The 17,414-nt window shown below is 46.0% G+C and overlaps 1 protein-coding gene across 1 annotated transcript; it reads right to left on the bottom strand.

Moving 5' to 3' along the window:
- Nucleotides 1–267: 267 nt before the first annotated feature.
- On the bottom strand, nt 268–7,695 carry LOC119213770 (cytochrome P450 26B1). The gene is made up of 7 exons (XM_037464821.2): nt 7,512–7,695; nt 6,287–6,648; nt 4,974–5,198; nt 4,326–4,601; nt 4,008–4,166; nt 3,297–3,707; nt 268–2,141 (listed from the first exon to the last, which is right to left on the bottom strand). The coding sequence occupies exons 2-7, from the start codon at nt 6,521–6,523 to the stop codon at nt 1,797–1,799; spliced, it is 1,653 nt and encodes a 550-aa protein (XP_037320718.1). The 5' UTR covers nt 6,524–6,648; nt 7,512–7,695; the 3' UTR covers nt 268–1,796.
- Nucleotides 7,696–17,414: the final 9,719 nt, after the last annotated feature.

Here is a 17,414-nt window from a genome sequence, read left to right as displayed (position 1 = left end):
CTGGATATAGGTAAAGGCGGGAGGGGGATCCAGATGTGGCCAGATGTGATTAGTAACTGCTTCATCTCTGGCTTCATATGCAATTCTCTCTGAATTGATTAAGTTATTATTTTCGACCGTGGAAATGTAATGTTTATGTGTGACGTGATGAAGTTCGATAATAAGACATGAAATTAATAATTCAACAATATCGATGTGAATATCAAGAACTTTAAAACTCCTTGTCCTTGTCAAAAGAAAAAAATGACAACTGTTTTTGTTTTTCCATCTTCTAATTTACTCTTTACATCAACTGTACAGCAGCTACATCTGATACACTCAATGAATGCACAAACAGGACAAATATATACAGACTCCTTAAAGCAGAGAAAGTGCTATCTCCTTCCACGAATCCATCCGTACATAAGAATTCACAGCGTGTCCATTAGGCTTCAAGACCTACATAGAAACAGTCATAACATTAGAACAATAATGATAATAATAATAATAACTTTACTCTATATATATGCTGCTCTAAACAATGAAAGATATCTACGTACTGGCAGTGAAATACAGTTTTATGGACAGTCCTTTACATTACAGTTTAGTGTCTATCTATTTATAATTATAGCAAATATTGTTACAGAATAAAAGCAAAACAGAAATTATACATCTGCATTTTAAATACAGCTTATTCATAACACTACTTCATTTGATACACACATAATAGAACTGTTGAGGATATGTAGTATTTTACATTCATGTTCCAAAAACAGAACCGTTTGAATGTATTGATGTTGATGTTTGTGTCGGTTGTGGGATTTATGTGTCAATATTAAGTGCAAGTTCCATCAGTAAAAGTGGTTTAGCAGATGAGTTCATTGCAAAAATAATTCATGTGTCCAACATTGGTCTGTGAATGTTTCCTGTTGAAATACTTCCACGGCACATCTTTTCGCTTTATTTCTGACTCTACTCTGGTCCTAATGTGAACTCACATGTAGATTTAATAAAGAACATTTGTTGTTTCGTTCCTCTGGAATTTCACGGAGCTGACCGGCATCAAGTGCCTTGCTTACAGACAGTAAGGCAACGCCGGGTTAAAAAATGCAAACAGGAACAACAAAGGATTGAGGATGAAAGGAATACAACTGGTCTAAAACTGAATTTTGTTGATTTTGCACTCTTCATCCAGCACAGTGACCATTCATAGCGCTTGGATATGTCCTCACTGATGCACATTGATGCAAAAGCTACATCTGTAAACCACTTTGTGTAAGAAGTTGTTGAAACTGCAGCAAAGATGGCTTCATAAGAAGACTGTATGGGAAGTCTTTCCTTCCTGTGAGCGCGAGTAGATGTGTTGCATGGTCTTAGATGTAATAAAGTAAAATGTCCTATATGTCTGTTCAATCGGCACCTTATGGCAAACCCAGATGTTCTGGGTAGGAAAAGGCTACTCAGACAAACTTCTGGATCGCACCCTAAATACCTTTTAAAAATAAAAAAAAGCATGTTATGCATAGTAACAGCTGTGGGATGCTGCAGGTGAACGTATTGAGCTGGCAGGTTTTTGAAGGAGGTTTGGATCAAGCCACTGTAGAGCTGATGAGTTGCTCCAAACCAGCAATGTAAACCCTTGCTACATGCCTGTGGAAATGGAGGCTGTTCCTAAATGGCACCCTTGGGCCCGGCGCGGTGCTCGTGTCTCATGCCCTAGAATTGGAGGGCTTTTCCAAAAGCAGACTGAAGGTTAAGATGCCCTTTTGGGTTGATTTTATTTGGAAAGTCTGTCACGCTGTTTTGTTTTTTGCTGTCTAAAGAGGGTCACTGTGAGTGAAATTCACATGCAGCCCGTTGACCGGATGCACTATCGGCACCGTCTGCATCTTGGGGAAGTTCTCGGTCGCCAGTGTCCATTTGCAAGTCCCGATGAGCTCCACTGCCAGCGTCTTTAGGATCATCTGTGCCAGTTCTTTCCCAACGCAACTGCGCACGCCGCCGCCGAACGGAACGTAGCTGAACCGAGCCGACCGGCTCTCCTCCCGGTCTGGTCCGAACCGGTCTGGGTCAAACAGCTCCGGACTCTGGAAGACCGGTGCGGTCTCATGAGTGTCCCGGATGCTGTACATTACACTCCAGCCTTTGGGGATCTGGTAGCCCTGTGAAGTCAGGATGTAGTTCAGTCAGATTGGTACATTTATGTTGAGAATCTGCACTAACTCAAAACACCAATATCATGACTGTCTAACAGCTGTGTGGCCTTTTGGACAGGCATCTACTATATACTTACTCTTGTAGAAACTTTTATCAAACATAAGTTGAAAAGCTACATGAGTTTTATTACTTGAGAAATATTTGTAATGAGTTTTTTCCGAGTTAATATATTCATTCATTCCATTGATCCGAACCCCTTTACAACCTAATCCTAATTATTCCTGAGTTCCCTGATTCCCATGTCTCAGCTTAAACAAGATGCACTCGGATGAACAGGCATAATTAGATTCTCGATAGTGCAATTACTTCTCAGCTAAAGGGGTTTATCCCCTGAGAAAGAGGCACACAAATGGCACGATGCACTACAATAGTATTCTGGGAATCTGTGTGGAACTCCAATTGTCCCGTCGCAATAAGTGCAGCAAATTGGGGGCAAACTGAGGGCATAGAAGGGGCTCGTAAGGCAGAGAGATGAGGCTGTGACGGGGCGCTTTCTCAGCAAAGGCCACGCAACTCTGAGTGTCAATGTGTTTGTCCGTTGAAGTGCAGCGAGGCCTGCCACATCACAATTGGACCAAGATTCAATTGAATAAGGAATTCGTTTTTCCTCTAGCATAAAGCTTTAATTAAAGATTTTTACTAATATTTTCTGGTGATAAACCAGCTTTCAACACTCACACAAGCAGCCACAAGTAGTAGCTGTGCTCTTATCATCAGATCAATTGTACTCGCCAGCATATAGCTGTTTGAGAACCCGCACTAACCCAAATCTTGGCACGAATATAACTGTAGTGTGTGAGCTGTATATTCCCAAACATGGAGAAGTGTGAGGAAGGATGCCGTGGAGGCTTTTTCAATTGAAATAATTGGGCGCCATCTTCGAAGGCGGTATCCAGTGGTCTTTCATGCTGCCATTTCCATCACCAGTTTAGACTTGCAGCTGCAAACATGTAGAAGGCTTCAGGCCAAAACACCTAACGCGGTATAAACACTGCAGCAGGCTAATGGTGCGTATTGGCACATCTCTTTTCCTTGCTCAAACTCTCCCTTGACCGTGCACACACAAAATGGCATACTCCCTACCAGAGACTGGAACTTACGTCTAATTCGAAGGTCTGCAGGGCGGTCCGGTACCCGCCGGATACTGGCGGCAGGAAGCGGAGCACCTCTTTGACAACGCAGTCCAGGTAGCGGAGCCGGCTCAGCTTGTCCAGGCTCAGATAGGGGACGCGAGACTGCGACTGTGGAAAACCATCCCTGGGATTCTGGTGATTCTGACCACCTCCGTTGAGCAGGCGACTTGTCTCCTTGTCTGCAGCGTCTTCCGCTTTCTCCCTGGTGACACCGTTTGGGGTTTGGCGGCTGTGGGATTCGTAGACGAGGCCCTCGGCCTCGAGCTCGGTCCTGGCCCTCTCCACCACCGCTGGATGGCGGAGAAACTGCAGGATTAGAGACGTGGAGGCGCTGGCTGTGGTGGAGTGAGCCGCGAAGATCAACTCTACCGCCGTTTCCTGCCAGGATGGAAGTGAGTAGATGAAGTCACACTAATGAATCTAAATTTACCGGTTAGGATCAATTCACTTGAACAACTGTTATCGTATTATCATTCCACAAACCTATTGAGTCAAAGAACCACTACAGGACTGAGCTCTAAACTTTATTGTGCATGGTAGGCATTTCGTCTTGTGTGGAATGTATCTGAATGTAGTGTAGTCTTATCTCATCACTACTTTCAGAGTCCTTGGATGGCACTGACCTCCCTGAACGTCCAAGGTAAGGTCTGTATCACAGTGTATGCTTCGCCAGGGTACCTTTAGCTCCTGGATGTTGAGCTGCTGGCCGTGTTCCTTGGAACTGGACAGCATGTAGTCAAAGGCGTCGTGAAATTCCTCATCCGCCAGCTGCCGCTCGATCTTTTCCTGAATGATTTTCTCCATGTTGGCATGCAGGATTTCTCTTGCTTTTATCCCCTGGACAGAGAAACAACCCCCGCCCCAAAAAAGACATTATTAGATTATGATTATCTCTTCGAGTTGTTTGGGTTTCGTCAGCCGCTGTGATGCTGAAGGGTTAAGAGATCAGTAAAACAGTGTGCTTGAGTTGGTCTATTCACTCTCTCTCTCTCTCACCTTGCGTAACCCACTGAAAGGAGCATCAATGGGCAGCGAGAAAAGGTTGTTCATCAGCTGCTCAAAGATCTTGGCCAGATAAACTATCCGCTCCTCCTCCATCCGCAGACCCAGCAGAACCCGGACTGCGATACGGAACGTCATTGACTTGGCCGCGCTGTAAACGTCGATGGCGCCCGGCTCGGAGCACCACTTGGCGATTTCAGACTTGACGACATCCTGCACCCGGGGCAGGTAGGACTCCAGGGCCCCCCGGCTAAACACTTTAGCTAGAATCTTGAAAGGGTTGGGGGGAAACAAAGGACGGAGGTGTCATAAAAAGTTGTCACCTTTTACACGACAGTCAACACCTTTTCGTAAATACCCACTAAAAAGGAAGGCAGGGTGGGGAAGGCTAGGGCTGCATAGAGGTAAGACAAAGATGTAGAAAACACTAGAACAGGGTGGTTATGAGAACATACTAGAGTACAGAAACACTGCCAGGTTCGGTTGAGATGATTGTTGAAGACAAGACATGATACTAATTTGAAGGTTGACAGTCAGAACTACCAGGTGTATTCCCTTTACATAGTCGCCTCGATAATGGACCGTACTTAAGGGTTCTTTAAAGTTGATTTGATTAGGTTATTTCAACCCCCCCGTTCTTACCTTTCTGTTCCTCTTGTGCAGGTCTCCGATGGAGTTGACCAGGGTGTTGGGTCCCAGGATGATGCGGGTGCTCTGGGGCCACTGGGTGCACACCAGACTGTGCTCGCCCAGCAGGATCTTGCGAATGTTTTCCGACCCCGTCACACGGATGACGGGCTTCCCGAGCAGGTGGGTCTTAAACACGTTGCCGTGGCGCTCTCGGCGCGAGATGTGGAAGTTGGAACCCTGTAGTGTGCAGATTGAATCGTAATTACAAGTTTGTCACATTTCAGGCAACGACTTGTCGACACGCACTTTTGCTTTATAGGAAGATACTCATTTAGGCGCAAAACAGCTTTCCCACATTTCACCGTTAAAAATTCCACCGCCTAGTTTTGGTCCAGTTTATTTGCTGCTCAGCAGGATATGTTGAAACACTAATTGGTAGTTACTGTTGACATCTGTTTCCCTCCATGGGCCATGGGATTGCCTGTTTTGTTTGTTTGTTTTGGGGGCAAAAACATTAAGGGGCAGATTTTATTTTCACACAAACTGCTAGTTTCAAATTGACTATCATCTGCATAACAATCACTCAGAAGCTGTATGAGAATGAGAATCTTCAATCCTAAAAATACAACTTATAAATATGAATAAGAAAAAATATACTAAGAATGCTACATACTTAAACTATAAAACCATCGATCCCTGATGTCATGAGAAGTTCTTTTTAAGTTTTTCTACAAAAATCCAAACTGAATTGCGACTTGTGGGAGTAGTTTAATTTTTAAGGGGATGAAATATCCGAATCAAGAGGAATAAAGCCAAGGAAATCGCCGTATCACGTGACGCACATGCGTGGAGCAGAACGTTTGAGGGGCACAGATGAGGGGATGCGAGTGCATTCCTCACCGTGGAAGACACAGAAAGAACGACAGATACCTGGCGGGGGAAGAGGTGGGCGGTGTAGGGGGGGGGAGAGGAAGTTTTGAACAGAAAACGTCTGTTTCTGCTCCGCAAGAAGGAATTGCGCACTGAGCATCAAGTCCGCACATGTCACATTAACAACGGAACTCAGCCTGAAAGAATCTCCGCAGCATTTCAAAGGTTCCCGCGCGCTCCGTGATACGTCATCACTCATTCAATAAGTCCGAAATCGATCCGATATTAACCTCCTTTTCATTGTAAAAATGAAGTCAACATGGATCACAGATCTACAAGTAATCAATACAGATAAATAACTAGAGGCGCGGAAGCTAACCTATATTTTGGAAGGCTTGTAAACATTTCTTTTTTTTAATTAAAAACGCAGCAGACGGAGACGAGTGGACTCTCACCTGGAACAGCCAGTGGAAAGTCTCTCCGATCAGCGGCCAGCCCATGGAGCCCTTGGGCAGCGGCAGGCTGCTCTCTTTGTCCCGGGTCAGGCTCCAGCGGAGGCTCCAAAGCTGCCGGGTCAGCGCCAGCAGCAAGAGCGCGGACAGGACCGAGGTGAGCGCGGTGGCCAGAGCCGACAGGACCCCAAACTGGGGCAGGGGTAACATCTCCGAAAGAGCTGGTCCGCTTCCCAGCATCCACCTGTGAGTCCGTGCGTAAAGGCGCTTCTGGTCCGTTCAGAACAGCGGTGTCGCGCAAATCTTCCGCCCTTATACGTCCGATTTCTCCTCCCTTCTGTGCTTTTTTTTCTCCTCCGTAAATTCTGTCCAAATAAAAAATAATTGTGTGTTAGCGTGATGTGGATGGGTTTAGAAAAAAGGGGCAGTGAGACTCTCAACTCTGTCTGAACCCAAACGCTGGAGACAGCCAATGGCCGAGAGCCGTTATAAGCTGTTATTACAGCCAGTCCGTGGACAATAATAACAGTAACCAGCTGGACCGTGGCCTTCCTTTCACAATTATGCCGTCAGGATTCACCTGGCTGATATTTATTATAATGCCTCAAACCGGAATAAGTGATTATTTGTATCAAAACAAATAACAATGAATCTCCAGTAATTTCTTACATTGGGGAGGTGTCACGGACAGACCTCCAGATACAATACAACACATCAGACCGACTGGCCTCAGGCTCCTATTTACACTATGAACTATATGAGAAACGTGCTCAATTCCCTCTCGTGAGGAAACTGCCCTTTATTTCGCTCTGGCTACTCCTTCAAAATGAGGAGTAGCTGTCAACTATTCCAAATAGTTTTACAGGTTTACATGCGCCGGCTTGTCTATTAGGTTATCCTCCTTTATAGGTACAGTTCAGGGGGGCTCAGTTAACCCCCCCAGGCGGGCCGAGGTTTATGGAGCGAGGGCAATAAATCAGACATTTAAAAAAAAAAAAAAAAAGTAGAAGAAGAAAGGAGATTTAAATACAGTAGGCTGCAGAATGAAGCGAATTAACAGGCCACGTAGGGGTGAAATGAGAGGAGGCCAACGGGATGAAACCAATAAAAAATAAAAAAAAAATTGAACGTGTATGTGCATTTAACTCATGCGCTCATTTCGCGATATAACGAGAAAGCGTCCCGTCCATAACGAGACTTAAACACGAGACTTAAACCCGAGACTTACCTGCGACCGGCGGCGCGTCAGCCGCGAGGACAATCCGTGTAAAGTCTCCTTTTCTGCCTCCTGTGACAAACCCGCGGCTATTTCTCCTCAGCGAGCGGGACGCGGGGGGTTTTATAGAAACGACTGCACGGCATGATCCACCTTCAGAGGATGACGTTGGTCTGGATATGTTAAAAAGGCTCGTTCATTCACCGCGCGGACCGGAGAGAGAATTAAAAAAAAGGAGCGGGGGGGGGGGTGTGCGCTACGAGAGAGAGAGAGAGAGAGACTTGGCGCAGGAGGGAGAGAGAGAGAGGGTGTGAGAGAGAGAGGGAGAGGGGTGAGACTAGGGAAGAGGAGATAGGGACAGGGCACCAGATGAAGGAGACTAACAGGTAGCCAATCAGCTGAGAGCTTCAGAGTTCGGCTCAGGTTTAAGAGACAGCTTCTTATTTCAGGACGGAGCTACAGGTCTCCGGATCAGAGGGTTAAAATCTATATTTAAACTGCATTGACAGCTCAGATTATTGAAATCTGATTGAATCAATAAAATCCTTGGATATTGCATAAATTAAAATACAAAATATGGGAGGAGAAGATATTTGGGAATGCATGAGACCGACTGAACGACAAATTATTATTAAAAATAATTGTGATTATTCGTTTTATGTCCAAAGTTGAACCTCACATTCATTAAAAGGATCAATGAACAGCTCCATTATTCGCACATGTGAGCAGATGTGAGTGAGTTTGGACGTGTTTCCGGGAGAGAGTCCCACAGAGGAGCCGCCGTGAGACGGACCCTACGTGGATAGTTCAGCACTACTCTTCACTTTTGTGACTGCCATGGAATTATATTTGAACCCAACAAAGGCCCACGTGATGAGAAGGATATTAAACACATCAGATTTAATCTGCACAACACGGCACTCGTTCATAGTGTGTGTATAATTTCATTTATTAACGTGACGTGGATTTATATCATTTTATCACGCGACGCCGAGTTTATTTTTCTCCAAATATTCGAAATGTGATGAACACCAATGCGTAATTTCCTGTAGATGTGAACAGGGCTGAGCCGCGCTTAAGTCACATCAGCTCCCGTATTAATCATTTAAATATTTGTGATGGAACCGAGACGTTTGGACACATTAGAGCCGGTTTGTAGACGCGGACCAATCAGCGCCACGCGTTTTCTCAGTGAGGAAACGCGTACATTTATAGTTCGGTGTTGTGAAAACCGTGGAATCTAAATGTGTTAACTGCCGCTTAAAAACACACTTTCTATCAACCGTTGTTGGTTTTTAAAATACACATTTTAATTATTGCGAACAAATTCTGGGGTGCAATAAATGTCCAAACATAAGATGCGACCCGAGTTTTTATTTCCAATTCAGATATTTCGGTGTCTTTGTCAAAAAGAAAGAGACTTTTTTTTTCTTTTCTTTGTTTCTTCATGTTTGAACTTGATCATTAAAACGTTCACAGAGCAGTAAATCTCCAAAGGACATTCAATATTAAAACTACGGGGAATTCCCCCAAAGTACACAAATCACACATCCACATGAAAAAGGATCTTTCATATCACCCGTTTGAAGAAGACAGCTGGTTGAATTCAGAGCTCTCTTCTGAAGAGAATGAATCTAAATGACTGTCACGTTGCATCAGCCTTTTATTATTATTTATTTTTCAAGATTAGATGATGATGATTGTTGTTTTTATTATTATGATTGCTAGATATATGGTCATCATTAATATATTATAGGCTGAAATGTGTTCTCTCTGGTTCTTCTCGCCTGGTTCTTGTTAAATACAATATTACAGAAATGTATTGAAATTATAGTCGAGCTGCATGTTGAGGACGAGATTAATAATCCACTAAAATCATTCCTGACACGATGAAAATACACTTTGTGTTTTGACCAGATTTGAATTTTAGATTTAGCGTCTGAAGTAATGCTCATATTCAACTTTGCATTGAATCAAACCCTTTTCTGTCTCACAGTAATGATGTAAAAAAAAAAAAAAAAACAGCAGCTCAGTGTGAAAAGGTGAAATCTATCAAATTGAGTTTTACTGAAATTCAGTTCTAGAGATAAAACGATTGCATTTGACAAAATAAGACGGTAAAAAAAATCCTCACTGAAAGCTTATCATTAATTAAAACCTTACATCTAAATTCACGATTGTGCCTCAAGATGATAAACTGACACCATCATGTACTGGAAATCCATCAGATTCATTCACTCAGTGTTCTACAGCCATGTAGTGAATACATTAAAACGAGCGGCCCTCCTTCTCCGCCTTGATGCTCTCATCCTTCCATCGTCCTCCTCTGTTTACGCCGTCTCTTTTCAGTCACCCCCCCCCCTCCACCCCACCCCACCCCCCCCCCTCCCTCCGTCTCCTTCCCCTTTGTGATCACATTCTGTTCATACTTGTGTCGGAGCGTTCCTGCCTGTCAGCTCCCATCACGCAGCGCCGCATCGTTTAATAACAGCAGCAGGGAGCCTCCTCGGACAGGAAGAGCCGTCTCCTGCAGGCTCAGGTCGGTGAGAGAAGAACGCACCCCCCTCCCGCCGCCCCCCCCCCCCCAAAAAAAATCCGTCACTCAACGGTTATTGTTCTGAATCTCTGCCAGTTTGTGTATTAATCGTGTTGTTAATGTGTTTCCAAATTGAGGAAGTCTTTTTGAAACGTTAACCAATCGTGGCTCAGGACGCCGAGGTGCGTCTCCTCACTTCACCGGGTCGTTGGTCCCATCACAACAACACACAGCTCCGCACACTTAAAGGCCCCCATTCCACTAATCCTAATCCTGAGCTTTTAAAAGCTTCTGAAATGGAGATCTTCCTACCACGCGGCGCCTCGGGCCGCCTCGCAACGGTTTTGTTTCTCCAGATCCCGTCTCCGGTTTCAACCTCAGACACTCTGGAGACCCGGAGTGGTATCGGCTCTGGTTCCTCTTTTCCTCGGAGAAGAAACACTGAGGGCGACATGAAGGGTATCTTCTCCTTCAGAAGAACAACGCCGACGAGAAGAGTTCACTCTTTTTCACACATGTTTTTGGTCGGGATCGATGCAACAACTTCTGCATTCCAAACTTACACTGGTTTATTTATTCCTGTGTGTGTCTGTGTTTGTGTGTGTGTGTGCGTGCGCTCAGGCCTGAGGGCTGATGAGTTGATAACTTAAGCCTGACTTTAAAAGCAGTGATCCTTCAGTGCTTTCATGTATCCGGCGCCTCAAAAGTCTTACGCGGGACTCTAAAACCAGAGGAAGAAGAACTATGCTGCTCGGAGGTTTCAGCACCGAATCCTTTGTGGAGTCAAAAAAAAAGACGAGGACAAGATCCACGTCCACCGAGGCCTGCACTTGCTTTTGATGAGACCTTTGAGGTTTCCTCCATGTGTGGTTGCCAGCTGAGAGGGAGGACCTCACTGCTGCAGTATGAGGATTTGAGTCTCAACGTGGGGCTTTAAGTTGAGTTTAGGCTCCTCTTGGGTTTGTCCTCGGGGCGAGACGTTGTCCAGTTTCCTCCAGTCATCTCCCGATTATTTATTATATATCTGCAAAGCAGACGGACAGAAGGAGAGAAGAACAGCAGAGAGCCCGAAGGAGGCAAGCAGGAGCATGCCAGACACACACACACACACACACACACACACACACACACACATGCGCGCACAACTCCACGACATGCCCATTTAGATACTCCCACGGCTATCAGCACATTGGTGATTTAATGAGCCCGGCTGCGTTGCTTCATGAGCACGTGAGTAATGGAGGAGGAACGTCTCGGTGAAGGTTAGAGGATTAGGAATCAAACGCTTCATTAAAGGGATGAACCTTCTCACAAGAACCGCCCTGGAAACAACAGCAGCTCCTGAATCAAGTTCACTTTCCTGTTCAATCTACGGCTTTGCGACCCGCTGACCTTTGACCTCCCACTCCTGGCTCCTCGTAGTAGGTCACTTTCGGTGATCCAGAACTTCTTCTTTTTTCGACACTTGCACTTGTAACCTCTTGTCATGTCATGAAAAATCCCCCCCTTTTTCATTCCTCAAAACACCTCGGACTCCCGCAGGAGAGCTCAGGTGTGTGTGTGTGTGTGAAGACGTCGGCCATCTTATCGCGCTGCAGATCAGCCGCTGAAGTGTGTGTGTGTGTGTGTGTGTGTGCACGGAGTAGAAAGTGCTGTAATGTAAACACTGGATGAACTGTGGCTGCTGTCACCCCGAGGCGACGCGGCACTGACAGTCCGAAGGCTTCACTCTGATTTTGGCCCCTCTCTATACAAGTGTGTGTTTGTGCATGTGTGTGTGTGTCAGAGAGAGACTGAAATTGTGTGTACGTGTAAAAATGCACATGCATTTTCTCTAAAGTTTCTGTATTTGTGGCGTGTGAGTTATTGTGTACATAGTGTGTGTTTGTGCACATGTGTGTGTGTGTAATTAGTGAAGTTGCATGTCTCTCCGGGTCTGCCTTAGCTTCATCTGCTGCTACCTGAGGATGACGCGCACACACACACACACACACACACACACACACACACACATTCATACACACACACACTCATACACACACTCATACACACACACTCATACAAAAACACCACCAACCTTTTATCTGCATTGCAATGTTTGTTGACTAAATAAAACGATGCACCTTCAGCTGATTGTTGTTTTTTACGCACGTTTTCCAACAAAATGTGAAAAACGAGGTTCTGTTTCTCTGTGAATGTAAACCGACGCTGATGAACGACCTGAATTAAGCTTTGTCTTTTACGTAGAAGCACATTGTGTACAGCCATATTGCAGGATTGTGATGCGATGGAACAGGCCGTGAGGCAGAGAGGTTTTGACTCTATTTTACCGTGAAATGTGAGACGGGGGATGAATTCCAGTCGTTGTGTTAATCTTTGTCTCCTTTAGATCAAAACGCTGCAGGATGTTCTAAGGTAACGTCTGATGCTCATCACACTCCCTCCCTCGCGCTTCTTTGATCTGTAATTGCACCGAACGTAATTTATACATACAAACACACACCCTCACTTTGTTTAATTAAAACCCTGTACAGTCAGGTTCTTCTTCTCTGCGACCGAATCAACAACCGCCGATCTGACAATAACGATGAGACTGAATGTGTTTCATCGGTTCTAAACATAACAAAGAAGTCTTTTCTTCATTCACTGGATCTTCTCGGGGTCACGATGAGCAGAAGTCTTACTTTGTGTGATCGTCCAGCGTGTCTCATCAGAACGTGGAACAGAGTCACCATTGAGACACAAAGGCCGTCGCCGAAAGGTCCTTCAACATGTGGTCCTCAAAAGCGCTGTCCTGCTCTTCCTGTGATGGGGGGGGCGCAGATGGTCGGCCCGTGGCTCAGGTACGGGGGTGGGGGGGGGGGCTGTTGTTCCTTTATTCAGAAAACCCTCCAGTTCATGTCAATGTGTCTTTTGGGGCGACACACAAAGGCTGTCCCGTTGTTTTCGTGTGTGTGTGTGTGTGTGTGTGTGAATGCTTAGTTAGTCCCGATAGTTGAAGGCCTGCCGTCGGCGTGTGAATGGGGATGAATGGGGGGCGGGGCATGGGAGTCTCAGAGCGCTCTCTGAGTGGTCAGAAGACAAATAAAGGAGCTTTTACAAGTGCAAGTCCACTTAGCGTTTAACACGGGTTTCCTCACGCGGGCCGTGAAGTGAAGCATTGTGCGTCGGCCCCAAGTCACGAGTGTCGGTACTTGATCGGTGCGTATTGGAATAGAATTTAGGGGCGCAAAAACAACTGCAAAGCGTCTTTGGCGTGGGGATGCAATTTTTTTTTTTTTTTGACCTTTGCCCTAAAAATTCCAAAAACAAGCTTCAATCGCCGAGGATTAAGAATCATACGGCATGAATTGAAAGAGCTCCTGAGGTTTTTGGTCCATGACCTGCGCGGGGGCGGCCCGGTGGACGCGGACTTCCTGTCCTGGTGAGGAGCTGCCAGTCGGGGGAACGCTTGTCAATTTACAACGGAAGCAACGCTTGGATATTTTACACCGTCTTTCCTGGAAATCCAACACTGCCACGAGCAGCAGGAGGGAAGAGAGAGAAAGTTTTCAGTTGTTCCCCGGAGACAAGAGAAGATGAATGAGGGGGACAGGGGTGGGGAGGGGGGGTGCCGGGGGGGAGACCGGGGGTGTATGACTGGGGTGATAACGAGGTGATGTGAATCATCATGTGTGCTGTGTGATTTGATCCATCTGTCATCACAGAAAATGTAAAAGTAAGAGCCACCTTCTTCATTCTTCCTCTCTTCTTCTTCTTCTTCTTCATTCATCCTCTCTTCTTCGTCTTCTTCATTCAACCTCTCTTCTTCGTCTTCTTCATTCATCCTCTCATCGAACACCTTCAGACAACCCAAATCACTGTGATTTGAATTCAAAGGGAAGACCTTTTGAAGAAGACCTTTCAGGATGCTACAAAATAAAAGCTTGCAACTCTCTCAGAATATTATGAGAATTACAAAATCTGACAAGCAAAAAATCGGTTCACAAAAGGGCCACTAACCCCCCCCCCCCCCCCCCCCCCCCGACCCCACTTCACTTCCCCTCCTCCTTCGCCCTTCTCTCCTCCTCCTCCTCCTCCCCCTTCCTCGTTTCTTTGATTCTCTCCTCCTTTCTCCTTGTTTGAGTCGCTACCTGTCATCGCCAGCTCCCTCCGGGGAGGGGGTATGTTTGTGTGTGTGTGTGTGTGTGAGTGTGTGTGTGTGTGTGTGTGTGTGTGTGTTGACCTGTTGGCTGAGCGGACGGTTTGGTCCAAATGGCAAAGACATCAATGTGACACACAAATATGACTTCATGTTTTGAACTTTTGGGAAATCTTTGGTGGAACATCCGAGGTCCCTGTGAAACACACACAACCACCAGCCCAACTGACCCCGGGTCAGTTTCTAACGCAACGAAAACCATGATGCTCAGTTGCAATAAAAAGGAATCTAAAAGTAAAAGTAATAATTATATTTAGGAAACATCTACCTACATCTGGTAACAGCACACCTGTACATAGTGATGATGTGTTTGGTTCTCCTGATTCTGTTTCTGACTTCATCAGTAACATAACGAGTAAAGGGTGGATCCCTTAATCAATTACGGCTATTTGTTTCCTGTGCACTGAAACATTGGGGTTGGATTGATAAGGTCTAAAAACATCTCCGTGCCGGGTGATGGAGCCACAAATGTAAAACAGAAATGTGTATTTTGAGGGAAAAGGTGAGAGGAAGGTGAGGCGCACTGGGTTTGACCCCCCGGCGGCCCCAGGGTGAGGGGCAACACCGGGGGGCTACCGGTGGTCCACTTCCTTATCTTTCAGGCGGAGCGCCCCGCCGAGCTGGCAGGGCCGCGTATCGGGTTCGGGCCGGGGCGAGGGGGTCGCGACCTCCTGCCCGAGGAACAAGGGCTACTGTTCTGCTCCACTCGAGCTTTAAGAAAAAGAGACGCCTGTTTTCACAGAGAGGAGGGGTCTGGGGGGGGGTCGGCGAGTCTAGCGCTTCGCACACAGGGAAGCAGCGGTCACACGAGAAGCCGAAAACGTGGGATGAAAATGTGTGAAATGTGTGATCTTTATCTCACGCCGTTCAACTTTGGTTACTTACAGATGTTTAAGGCCTGTGCACCAAACGGACCGCCGGTCGCACCCATTGCTCCCACGTTGGACACTCGCGTGGTCTCCCCTCCCGGGGAGGTGGGGCGTCTCACTCTCGGCCTCGGGGTGTGTGTGGGGGAGGGGGAGGGAGGGGGGGGTGGACATACCTGAGGGAGGGAAATGAGCGCTCCACTTCCTGCCGGCGTGCGTAGGAAGTGGCATTCCTTGTTGACCGTGATGAGGGAGTAAACAAAGGGGAGCGGAAGCGCTCCTTTCATGTGAGGGACGAGTGGCCGTCCAGCCCTGCACACACACACACACACACACACACACACACACTCCCAGCCGGACCACCTGTTGCCCAAACACACACACACACACACACACAAAGGAGCGTCCTCAGGCTACAATTACAGATATCACACACACACACAACGGTTGTTGCAATGACGCCAATCAGCACTGAGTGGGATCAGCTAAGGTGTGTTTGTAAAGCTTTACGAGCTGAGGTGACGTTCTCAGTTTTTTCCCCCCCCTGCGGTTTACATTTGGGCGGGAATGCAATTGAAGTGTGTGGCTTGTTCTATGTGTGTCTCCGATGACGAAATGCCACGTTAGGAGCACAGAGCTTTGTCACAGTGTGGATGTGAGTGGTTGTGTGTATTTTCTGCCTCGGTTGCTTCATTGTTTGGTAAATGTGAAGTTCGGATCCAAGCTGCTCAGTCAGAATAAATGATTCAGATGTTTCAATGGCTGAATGATTCACATCTGGATTACATTGAGGGTTGAGTGCGAGAGGGCATCTTGGTGCAACAGTCCAGTTCGTGTTTTGTCTTGAAGTGATTGAGGAAAAACCCTCAGAGGACACAATGCGAGTAGTGAAAGCGTGTTGTGTGTTTAATGAGGAATGCAGGAATCCAGCGGCCTCCTGTAAAACTGCAGCCTCCTCTGAGCGGACTGAGCGGGATAACGTGGAAACAACGTCACCTGTTTAGTTTATTCACACACAGAATACTCCGAATAGGAACAATGCACTTAAACAAAAACCCCTCTGGATCGTGTGAAAACATGTGAAAAAGACAAACTTAACTCATTTTTCAGTTTATTTTGTGTGGACACATTCCTCGGTTTCTCATGTGAGCTTAAAATAGTGAGTCACAAAGTCCACATGTCTTCAGTTACAATATCTGCTCTCTGTGGCGAATGAAATAGTTGCTTTTGTACTTTAACCGCTGAAACGTAGACAGAGTCTCACCCTCTGCCTCCTCTGTCTCCTTCTGTCTCCCCCAGCGGTGTCTCCTCCTCCCTCTCCTCCCTCATCCATTTATCATTTACAGTAGGAAGCAACCTGCCAGCAGTGAATCTTCACTGCTCCACCCCCAACCCACACACACACACACACACACACACACACAAAGAGGTCCGCCATCGCAGTGCAATCCTAAGCGCTAAGTCAGTTACTCCAGTACTTCTGTGGTATTTGGACTGGACTTCAGCATTTCATTGTGTCATTTGTGAAGTAGAATTTAACAAGTTGATGTTTAATCGAGTTACGCTGCACAGTGTGAGGCATTAAAGAATGAACCAGAGGGAATAAAAAGAGAATTGCATACAAAAACAAAAGGCTATAAAAGAAAAAAGCTACAAAGACTTATTATGAGTAAATATTCAAATTTTAGTCATTGAAGGAGTGCAAACGTCTAGTTTGGTCTCGTTTTGCTGATCTCTGATGAGCTGTAATGATGGATTCAAAGTAAAAATCCACCAGTTTAGTTTTTAAAATCCACAAATTTAATTTATCCTAAATATTCTTGTTGGTAACAAGCAATGATCCCGAACCTGAGCGTGTTCAGGTGTGTGTGTGTGTGTGTTTGTGGGGGATGGGTTCTTCGTGTGAGATGGAATTTGTGAATGAACGTCTGCTCCACCTACACACACACACACACACACATACGCACGCACACACACACACGCACACCTGGACTAAACACATGCATACGCCCAAAAAGACCTGACACTCACACATTCACATGAATTTCTGGTTGCCCTCCAATTCCTGTCCAACTGACCCCTGACCTCTATCCATCAACTGAGGTGCTACCTACCCTGCAGCGCCGTCTGTCTCTGTGTACATGTGTGTGTGTGTGTGTGTGTGTGTGTGTGTGCGTGTTTCCTGATTCATGAATCAGAATTAGATCAAAGATTTTCGTCCAAGGCAATGAATTGTTCTACTTTGTTTAATTGTAAATGAAAAATGTTTGGGGATTGGACAGTTGGTCAGATGTGGAATGTTCACTAACAAT

This window comes from Pungitius pungitius, chromosome 13 (assembly GCF_949316345.1).
Source record: "Pungitius pungitius chromosome 13, fPunPun2.1, whole genome shotgun sequence".
In the NCBI taxonomy this organism is placed as follows: Eukaryota; Metazoa; Chordata; class Actinopteri; order Perciformes; family Gasterosteidae; genus Pungitius; species Pungitius pungitius.
This window is presented reverse-complemented; position numbering and strand designations above follow the sequence as displayed.

Bases quoted from the DNA above. Each gene is read 5' to 3' on its own strand.
- LOC119213770 (XM_037464821.2), bottom strand. From the start codon at position 6,523: ATGCTGGGAAGCGGACCAGCTCTTTCGGAGATGTTACCCCTGCCCCAG. The intron at 4,602-4,973 runs GTAAGAACGGGG...AACCCTTTCAAG, and splicing joins TGCACAAGAGGAACAGAAAG to ATTCTAGCTAAAGTGTTTAG. The intron at 2,142-3,296 runs GTAAGTTCCAGT...CTGACTTCACAG, and splicing joins TGCAGACCTTCGAATTAGAC to GGCTACCAGATCCCCAAAGG.